This window comes from Biomphalaria glabrata, chromosome 18 (genome assembly GCF_947242115.1).
Source record: "Biomphalaria glabrata chromosome 18, xgBioGlab47.1, whole genome shotgun sequence".
In the NCBI taxonomy this organism is placed as follows: domain Eukaryota; kingdom Metazoa; phylum Mollusca; class Gastropoda; family Planorbidae; genus Biomphalaria; species Biomphalaria glabrata.
The window spans coordinates 10,577,901-10,588,822 of NC_074728.1; the positions used below are offsets into that span (position 1 = coordinate 10,577,901).

The 10,922-nt window shown below is 35.8% G+C and overlaps 1 protein-coding gene across 1 annotated transcript; it reads right to left on the reverse strand.

The window, feature by feature from the left end:
- Positions 1 to 1,686: 1,686 nt before the first annotated feature.
- LOC106050492 (uncharacterized) lies at positions 1,687 to 8,828 on the reverse strand. The gene is made up of 4 exons (XM_056017612.1): positions 8,537 to 8,828; positions 4,827 to 5,015; positions 2,843 to 3,007; positions 1,687 to 1,880 (listed from the first exon to the last, which is right to left on the reverse strand). The coding sequence occupies exons 1-4, from the start codon at positions 8,625 to 8,627 to the stop codon at positions 1,687 to 1,689; spliced, it is 639 nt and encodes a 212-aa protein (XP_055873587.1). The 5' UTR covers positions 8,628 to 8,828.
- Between the last annotated feature and the right edge of the window lie 2,094 nt (positions 8,829 to 10,922).

Sequence of the window (10,922 nt, forward strand, 5' to 3'; positions counted from 1 at the left end):
CTGTGTCATTCTCTCTATGCCATTTTCTCTCTGTCACTCTGTCTGTCATTATCTAACTATAACCGTGTCTGTTATTCTCTCTCTGTCATTGTAACATTCTCTCTCTTTAACTCTGTCATTCTCTCTCAGTCACTCTGTCATTCTCTCTCTGTCACTCTATATGTCATTCTCTCTCTCTTTAACTCTGCCACTCTCTAACTGTCACTCTGTCTGTCATTCTCTCTTTGTCACTCTGACATTCTCTCTCTGTCACTCTGTCATTCTCTCTGTCGTTTTCATCTCTTTCTCTCTTTCTCTCTCTTTCTTTCTCTCTCTTTCTCTCTTTCTCTCTCTTCCTCTCTTTCTCTCCCTCCCTTTCTCTCTCTCTACCTCTATTTCTCTCTCTCCCTCTCTTTCTCTCTCTCCCTCTCTTTCTCTCTCTCTCCCTCTCTTTCTCTCTCTCCCTCTTTTTCTCTCTCTCCCTCTCTCTCCCTCTCTTTCTCTCTCTCTCCCTCTGTTTCTCCTTTCTCCCTCTTTTTCTCTCTCTCCATCTCTTTCTCTCTCTCCCTCTCTCTCCCTCTCTTTCTCTCTCTCCCTCTCTTTCTCTCTCTCTTCTCTTTCTCTCTCTCCTTCTCTCCCCCTCTCTTTCTCTTTCTCTCTCTCCCTCTTTCTCTCTCTCCCTCCTTTCTCTCTCTCCCTCTTTTTCTCTCTCTCCCTCTCTTTCTCTATCTCTCTCCCTCTCTTTCTCTCTCTCTCCCTCTCTCTCCCTCTCTCTCCCTCTCTCTCTCCCTCTTTCTCTCTCTCCCTCTCTTTCTCTCTCTCTATCTCTCATTCTCTCTCTTCCTCTTTTTCTCTCTCTCCCTCTCTTTCTCTCTCTCCCTTTCTTTCTCTCTCGATCTGTCTTTCTTGTTTTTCTATTATTTTATCCCTTTCTACTTTCTTTCTCTGTAAAATACATCAGATAGTTGGTCTACCTTTTCAAGTATTCTATTTTAACAACCATTATTATTAAGTCGTATGATTTGTTCTATCACCAATCTCCTTTCCTTTTCAAGATAACATCTTTCTATCACTCTAGACACTAGCCCTTTTATTTAGTGCACTGATGTCCAGGATACGGACTTCGGCCATGTCCCCTTCATGGCGCAGTTTTCGCCAGTATTGGAAACTTCTGTCTACAGTGCCTGGCATCTAGTCCATTGGTGTCTATCTATGATATATATGAGCGCAAGGGCCGGAAATGTTAGTACAACTAACAGCTTTTTTTGCTATAATACCTGCTTGTGTAAAATTAATACATGCCTGTGATAAATAATACCTGCTTGTATTAAATAATATCTGCTTATGTTAAATAATACCTGCCTGTGATAAATAATGCAAACCAGTGTTAAATATAAAACGCTAAATAATACATGCCTGTGTTAAATAGTATCTGCCATTGTCTATGTTATCTAATGCCTGCTTGTGTTAAATAATACACGCCTGTATTAAGTAATACATGCGTGTGTTAAATTATACCTACATGTGCTATGTAATACCTTCCCGTGTTAATTTATCACTACCTGTGGAAAAGCATGCCTATGTAAGTTAATATCTGCCTGTGTTAAGAATGGCCTGCCTGTGTAGATTAATACCTGCCTATGTTAAGTAATTCATGCCTGTGTAAGTTAATACCTGCCTATGTTAAGTAATTCATGCCTGTGTACGTTAATACCTGCCTGATTCAAAAACCATTGGCCTGCAAGTGGTGTCACAGACACTGTTGTCATCCTCCCATCTGAAGACGTTCTCGACTTCGATGTCATTGAGGCCAATCCAGATTTGTTTTATGCTCTTGTAATTGTCTTGCAGCATCTGCAGCTTGTCCAAAGTTTTGACTGTTAGAAGGTGAGAAGACATGGCTGCAGAAGAACGTATAAAGTAGAATTCGAGCACTTCATTTAAAATTGATGTTATCAATGACAAACAATGTAACTTTACAAATATGTTTCACAATTAAGAATATTCTAATTACGTTTTTTTTTGTTCTCCAGTAGTAAAACAAACATCACCAATTCTTCAGTACGCCTTTATTAAAAGCTGATTATCGTATTGTTTCCCGTATAAAATAATTTGTATTTACAAAATCTAGTAATTTTAAAGAAATGTTATAGTACTCTGGACCATAAGAATTTTTTTTGGACATTCCGATGGTCTAGCGTTATAGAGGGACTTCTTATGGTCCAACAGTTACGCTGGAGAAAGCACTCTCCCGTATGGGGGAAGGGGACGAACGTTTGCAGTCTTTTTTGGTGAGCTAAAAGGTGGTCAACGTAACAGGGGCGCCCCACGGAAACGCTTCAAAGATCAGTTAGGCGCCAACTTGCCTTAGAAGCTGGCATAGAAAAAGAGTATCTGGTTGCATGCGTTCTCTGAACGCGACAGCTGGAGGTGACTCACAAAGGCTAAAAAAGTAATGTTAGGTTTATCGTTTTTTTTTTAATTAAAAAAGAAAAGAATCGCGGGTTCCGACAATAATAAACAATATAAAGCCCAGGAACTAATTAACGGGCGTAGGGCCTATATGGTGGGACATATGGACACTTCGTTTTAAGCCGGATTTGGTCTGCGGGTCGATGGGTCCAATAGCCCGCGTCATGGACAGGCTATGAACGGTGGTCGTAGATTAGGCACCACTAAGAAAAGCATGTATCGCTGCATGGCCGTCAGCACTGCACTATCGTATTTTTAGACCAGGGTTTGTACTTTACTTTCCGCCCCCTCCCCCAAGCCATATTGAGGGAGGTTTGGGCTTGGGTAAGAATGTAATACTACTTAATTCTTACGAACAAACATGTTACCGCAAACTAAACTAGACTATTACCTTTACAGTTTTCTCTTGCCGATATGTAATCCACTTGGTTGTTGGACAGATAAACACAAGCGATGACTGAACCTTTGATAAGAAGTTTGAAGCCGTCATTCGCATTGCAAGAGATGTACATGTTAGTCAGTGGAGATGTAGCGACATTGCTAACTGTAATATTACCTGAAAGCGAAGCAAAAACATTCTTTGTGCCTTAAAACTCATTTGAATCCAAACGCCGAGAAAGATATAAGATTTAGGAGTCAAGTTTTAATATGTGGGCAATGAAGGTAATCATACGAGAGCTCAATTTTGTGACTTACCATGGGAAGCTTGTCTCATATTCCTATACTATAACCGTCACTGTCCCGTGCGGGAGCGGCCACTCCATTTAATCAGATCGCTGATGACGGCCCCCTTTGTGGAACGGCGTGGCGGACGTTTGGGCTGGGGTGCGGGCTACTTGTTCCATCCCCACCCCGAGTGAGAGAAAAAAAAACAACAAAAGCTCACATAGGGAGTCCCGCAATGGCCTGGTTCGCTACTCGTACTTAGCCTTTCTAGTTCCGCTACTAGACGTTTCCACCGTTCCTCCGCAACTCAACTCCAGAATGGTTCAGTGATATTCCGTCGGGTTCAAGAGGGTCTTCGGGTGCCCTACATAAATAGCAAAGGTGTCGTCACAGTCAGGACGATTCAGTGCCGTGTTAAGTCATTCAAGAACAGAGCTTCAAGTACTAGAGCAGATACGGCGGTATGGCTTTCAACAGTGAAACATTTGTACAGTCAGCGTTACGCGTTGCCAATTGTACAGTATTGGCTGTGATTTAATGACGTGTAATGTTATTTTTTAGCCCTGAGTTGTCACGTTCTTTGAGTTGCTTGTTTTGTATGTTGCGGTTTGCAGATCCTACATAGTGAGATTCGTTATAATAGTTTATCATTTTTGAAATAATAGTTACCTCTGATGTAGACCAATTATAATAAACACCAAGGCTACTGTTAGTTAAAATATGTATGAAATTTTTTGGAATCCCCATTAATATATGTATTAGTTAATATTTTTTGTTACTTTTTTCATGAACTGATGGTATACTAAAACAATGTCATGTAATAACAATTAATTTAATTAATTGTATGTGCGTATCATTCAGTTGTGACTTTTGAGGTAACAATCTCCTGGACCGCCTTTGGGCTTTCCAGCAACAGTGTCACACATGACCTAAGTAATAACAGTTACTTCCATTACTGGGCGCTGTTTTCTTGGCGTTACTCGGTGCATTATTTAGACTTGAAAAGGCTATATGTTAAATGAGATATAAGACCCCTTTGTGGCACTTTATAAGTCCAGATATGTCAGTTCTTAATATTTCTTAGGGGTCATAAGCTAAAGCTTGTGTTCCTTATATCCTCATCTAAATGCTAATCTGTCCCTAGCGTTACAAGTCCATTCTTTTCTACCAGAAGAAATGTTGTACAAGATTCATCAAACAATAAAGTACTGTTAGACTTATTTAAAATATAAATATGCAATATTGAATTTTATCATATTAATTGTAAGTAGAAGTATGTTAAAATAATGATACAGCAAAATATATTCTTGTCAATTTCTTTAGTACAAGAAGTCTATGCTATAAACATTGCTGTTGTTGTTTTTGTCATGAAATATTTTCTTTCTAAATGACTTAAACTTCTATTATTATTTAGTCTGTTAGACGGCTGGAGCACCACACAGGATCCGCTGATCGTCTTGCTTTGCTAGGATAAGATTCTTTGTTCAATGCCCGTCCATTCCATTATGTTGTCATTCCATCTCTTTCTCTTCATTTCCCTGATACTGCTCAATATAGAAAATGTTTGCGAGTCTTAAAAATCTTATAATATGCATGTTTTGTACTGTTTGACTACGGTCAAAAAATATTGATGGACCCGATCTAAATGACATGGTTACAATTTAGGCTTTGATTTGATGGAATATTACTTTTTAATAAACTGCACTTACCTATGTCACACGTGTCCTGCTGGTCATCAAAAGAGAAAGAAGTGCAGTTAGTGGATAAACAAGTCAGAGCACAATCCAAGACACTTCTGGCCTGTACTGTTGTTACAGTACTTTGACTGACCGCCAGAGTGTCCTCTCTCTTGTGGAAAAAAGACAGTTTTAGTTCAGTGCAAACCAACCTGACTTGACCTGTAAAGAACAGACACATCGTAAAGTGTGGTACATATAATTAGTTCATCCCAATAGTATTTACTAGACGTTATAAGTTGCTTGATTATTTATCTGATGAATATATATCTATTAAAGATTTTGAAATTATATTTGTTATAATTCCTCAATATTATGATTATTTCGAAGAGTGTGAATCCCATAATAGATCGAACTTTACTGTTCAAATAAAGTTTTAACCATATGAATATTATTCAAAGTGACCTTTACTTTCTTTGTAAAACAAATAAAACTTGCATCTTTAGTCCAGTTTAACTTTTATTGTCAGACACAGTATGTGCAATCGATAAATTGAACTGGGAGATACAGCGAGGGGAGCGAACCGGATAATACAGAGTGGATATTTTTAATCAGGAAATCTAGTCAGTAATGTAAGGTGCAAATATAATCAGGAAAAAAAAAGTAGGTTACAAAGAAAGTTTGTGTGGAGACAATAACTCAAAATCGGCCCCCGAAGTGGTCCACCCAGGCAGGTAAAAAGGCAGGTTTCACTATTTTCAGAAAGAATATCAGAATGAAATTCTGTTAAAGACAAATAAAAGAGAAGAAAAGAGAAAGAAGTTTGACGGATCTTGCGTGGTGCCCTAACGGTCCACAGACCAAACAATAGGTGAAAGTTAATGTGAAGTTAGATGTAAACATTTGTTTGTGTAAACGTAGTAGTTAGTATAACAGAACTTACTTAATTTACAATACAAAGGTAAAAAAAAATAATTTTGGACACAAATCTTAAACTTTTTTTTTCAAAGTTAATAGGATACCTAAGTTTTTATTTAGCTTTTGAAGTCAGGAGTCGAGCTGTTTACATCCTAGGACAAAAAATATGTGTAAAAAATATTGTAAATAACTATCTCCCCTACTAAGAGGCCTCCAGTATTTGTTACTATTAATAGTGAATAATTATAAATGTGGCGTATTTTTATGAAAAAAACTTGTTGCATAAGTAACTTAAAAAATTAGAATTTTCCTTTCAGAAGAGAAAAAAGTAGCCGTTGCATCAGAACTTTGAATGGTCTAAAATATCATGATTTCGGATTTTCACTTTTTTTTCTTGTTAACGAGATCTAAACGGGCCGGATGGACAGACGGAGAGACGTTCCACACACAACTAATAACGTCTTTTCCCCTTTTAGGGGCCGCCAAAAAAGGGATTAAGCCTTGTTAGAAAATATTTATTGCTTTTGGAAGCCTTCATAAGCAAAAAAATACAGTTTTTAACCGAACGTAGCCTGCCCCTCCTTGGGTTAGGGTTAGGAATAGGGTTTAGGGTTAGGGTTAGGGTTAAGGGTTAGTGTTAGGATTAAGGGTTAGGGTTAAGGGTTAGGGTTAGGGTTAGTGTTAGAAATAGAGTTAGGGTTAGGGTTTGGGGTTAGGGATAGGGGTTGGGGTCATTATTTTGATCGCACCCAATCTATACTCATGGCCCGTTGGCGTATATTATATAGCAATTCATATAAAGAAAAAAAAACACTGTGATTTTCACTAAGAAGTACCTTTACAAAGAACCAGCCAATGAAATTCTTTGATTCTACTTTAATTTCTGAGCGAATTTCCAACATTTAACCACAATTTACTATTTATTACGCTAACCCTAGCCCTTACCCTAACTCTAACCCTAACTCTAACCCTAACCCTATCCCTAATCATTGTGTCAGATCTATTTTCAAAGCTCTATACCAGTGGTTCCCAAACTTTTTTGTCTCTTAGACCCCTTGCCATGATTTTAAGTTTTCGGTAGACCCCCCAGCATTTTTTTGAAAATTCATTAACTTCAGATGTGCTTTTCTCACTGATTACTATGCGATATATATTTATTGATGACATTTAAAGCAAAACAAAATTTAATATGCATTACAAGAAGTAACTAAACAACAACAACAACAAAAACGCCTATTGGTGGGCAGCTTTGATAATAAAATGTCAATCTTGGGCTTCAATTTAGTTCGGGTTAACATTCTGTCTTCTCGATTAGATGATGTCTGACTGATTTAAATTTGGAAAGTAAGAAAATTTATCATTGTCATTGTATGCTTCATTAATTTAATCCTCACATGAAACACTGAGATTATGCCTTCGTGTTGATCAAATTTAGGTTATCACATTGTAGCTGCAAGTTAACTTCATTCAATTTATAAAACAAGTTTGTGAAATAGACTATGTCTGATTCCCGTTTAATTTCTGTGTTTTAAAATAGGATCTTAGCAACCAAGAACTCAGAAAAAATAGTGTCAAAGATAAGTCTTTCGAAAACTATCATACTTCAGTGTGAAGGAGCAATTGATCAAAATTTCAGGGAAAAAAGCAATTCTTTATGAATTTCTTGATTCATAACGAAAATATAATAATACCACTACATTATCAGGCAAAGTTAACTAGTCAAGCTTTTTTAAAAAGTAAATCGTAATAACACGATAACCATTCATTGTCCAAAACTAATTGTACCATTACACCTTTGAACTGTATTGTTTGCTTAGAGGAATTTTTAATGATATCAGATATAGGATTGTGTAAAACAGATTGTGTAAAACCTCTTCAATGGTTGGCAAAGTCATTATTTTGCTTATAGTGTGCAGTTTTTTAGAGTTTGATATAAGCCTAAGTAATTATATTGTAAGACGCTCACAAACCTATTCTCTTCTATGATGTTTAATCAACATTTTTCTACTGTGGCTTAATTCTAAATTTAAGTTTTCAAAAGTATTTCAAATCTTAATCTATTTTATTTCATGTTGACGTTTCTCGATGTTCCAGCTTCGATGGTTTCATAGCGACGTAGCTTCAAACTTTGTTACATAAAAATAAAGAACAAATGCAATAGTTTATCAACAAAGAAAGAATGAAGCCAAATTTTTAATAACCAACAATTTACGGTCAACATTTTATTTTATAGACTCGGCCATGTAAATTATTACTTTCATGTAGACACAATTAAGGTATTTAAAATAATACGTTAAAATCTTTAAATAAAAAAAATCATTCCACTAACAGGGTTGAAATTCAAAGGATTAACTAAGGTACAAATCATGTGTGAATGAGTCAATTTCAGGAATGGTCATGCTTCAATGAGATCCGCCTTCGTAAACCCCCATTAACAGGCCATAGACCCCCAATTTATTTTTTCACTTCCGTAGACCCCTTGGAAGTCCTCGTAGACCCCTGGGGGTCTATATAGACCACTTTGGGAATCACTGCTCTATACCTATTGTCCATCTTTACTAAATGGAAATTAACTGCCATGAATGGAATGCAAAAGTGGTAAATGCGTTTAAAAAAAACAAACTTTGAGACTTGAGAAAATAATGAACATTTTACTTTAAAAGTATTAACAAATGCAATATGAGCATACAAAATATAACAAAAAAATACAGTTTACAAAAAAAATACTTTTTACTTAGACAAATACAGAACCTTAATCAACGCACTTCATTATTCTTATTAATTAACGTATATTATTTAAACAAACTATATGCGTATAAACTTACCCAGCCAATTAATGACCATTATAGTACAATAAATAGTGAATATATTTTTTAACATATTATCATTAGAAACACTATAAACTGAGTAGCACATAAACTAGTACTAATTAAGAACAGCACCAATGAATCCCAAAGGCATTTAGTGTAAAAACAAAACAAAAAAAAATCAAAAACAAAAAATATCCAGGTCACAGTCCAATGAGTTGAGAGTAAAGCCTGTGATAGAGTACGCTGCATAATTCAATGTGAAGGGCGTGCTTTAGGACAGGAGACAATTAATATTTGAGGAGAGATCTGCCAAGAACCGTCTTCACTTCAATAAACTCTGTATAACATTAACTATTCATTTTAGCAAGAAAACAAGAATAACAATTAAATTAAAAATTTCATTTGTATACACTTTAAAATATAATGAGATACAAAAAAAATATTGAAAAAAAAATAGTTTGGTTTCAACAGAGTATCGAACCCATGGTTTTGACAACGTCAGCTGCTTGAACGAACGATGTTACCCATTCGACCAGCGGGCAATTATAATTTATTGGAACATTTATTATACGGATATAAAAATAGATTGCGTGTTACATGTATTCCTAATATGTCAAGAGACGCTTTCATTGGTGCTCTATATATAAAAGAAAAAGGTATATATATATAAATAGCGGAGTCGGTCAATTAATCCAAAAAAAAAAAGTATTTTATGTCTTCATTATGTGAATCTACTATTGAAATTAAATTACAGTGTGTGTTATAATGTGTGCTCAATACTTTCATGATTTCAATTTGACATTAAACGTTTTGTTTAAGTTTGCTAAAAGTATCGCTCTTCTGTTTCATCACTTCAACACGTATATTCTTCAATACCGTGTAACTGGCGGTACTTGAATATTGTTTTGGAAACTATCCAGTTTGCCCAACCACACAATCCCCATCGTAGCACAATTACTCAATTTGAAATCCACTTTCATGTAATACTTCCTAAAAACTAGCGAGGTTATTAGGTCGGTTAGGAACCTGTTTCCCTTAACGACTAGACTAGAACATTCTGAAAGTGTGCAAATGTCTATGAAAATTGGATCTTTTTTTAACAGTGACTGAAATAAAAACACACGGGCTTAATATTCTCATTGTGTTCTCCTGGGTTATAGCGATCTATCAGAGAATCACATCGGATGATAAATAATGCAGATCAATGAGATCAGACCAATTCATGTATCAAGGGAGTGGCAATAATACAGCAAATGGGGGAGGGGGGGGATATACAAAAATATGACTAGTGGATAGTGGGCAGCGACCGCGACGTCATTGTTTACATACGGCAGTCGGCCATGAACAATTAAGTGAAAATCAAACAAACTAAATGTATAGGGCGCCAGTTCAAGTGGCGCAACTCTTGACTAAACAAAATGAAAAAGTGGAAATAATTCATTTTATTTTCTAAGCGGATTGTCAATGCGATAGAAAGATCATCATGGTGATCAGCCGAGATAAAAGAAGCAAAGTATAAGCCACACATTGCGTCAATGGTAATTTGAGGAATAATAACATGGCGGACTTGAATTGAGGCAAGAAATAAATATGTACACATAAAGTAATTCTGTTTTTACTTGTGACTTTATCCGGGATGTGGCCGGGGATGAAATGACCGGTCACCGAGAAATACACATAATGCACATATCAAGTAAAAATGAATATGAAGCGAAGGTCCGGTAATGAAAATAATTTTTACTTTAAGTCCAAGTCAATAGAGTAAGAATTGAGAACACCCCCCCCCCCCAACGTTCTAAGGAAAATAGTAATTAGAGCAGTGGCGTGCCTTCCGTGTACACATGGAGCTATGGGGAATTCCTCTCATCACTTATAATTAAAAAAATTTAAAATCTTTCAAATAATCTTTTTTTTGAACGCCCTCGAATGATATAATGCATCTGTTAGCTTTGTCTTTCCGTATGTCAGCTGTTAAAATCAGATTTTTAAAAATATGAAATAAAATGGAAAAGATTATTTCTCCTTTTAATAAACAAAGAAATAAATGTACTATAGGCAGGAATCTCAATATCGTTACTACTATTTTAGGCTGTTCATTCTTTTAAAATTAAAACAACAATACTAAAAGTTTATTTAAAATCGCTCTTTTGATATATATAAGATTTATTTTTCTTGCCGAAAGGTCCAAAAGTCTCTTTGTAGTTTTAAGTTATTCAGTTTGTATTCAAGTTAAAACTAACGCTAATTGATTCTTTGAAATTATATTACTTTAGATAATAAAAAAATCTTTACTTGAATACTTCTTGCCTATTGACGGATCCTATGAGGGCCCCTCTCTGAGTTTGTGTGATAACACAAACTCTCTTTGTAATCTTGTTAAATTTACATTAGCGTGAGACCA

Coding starts and splice junctions, on each gene's coding strand:
- LOC106050492 (XM_056017612.1), bottom strand. CDS start 8,627: ATGTGCTACTCAGTTTATAGTGTTTCTAATGATAATATGTTAAAAAAT. Junction 3,008..4,826: donor GCAGGACACGTGTGACATAG/GTAAGTGCAGTT, acceptor CTTCGCTTTCAG/GTAATATTACAGTTAGCAAT. Junction 1,881..2,842: donor GGCAAGAGAAAACTGTAAAG/GTAATAGTCTAG, acceptor GTTCTTCTGCAG/CCATGTCTTCTCACCTTCTA.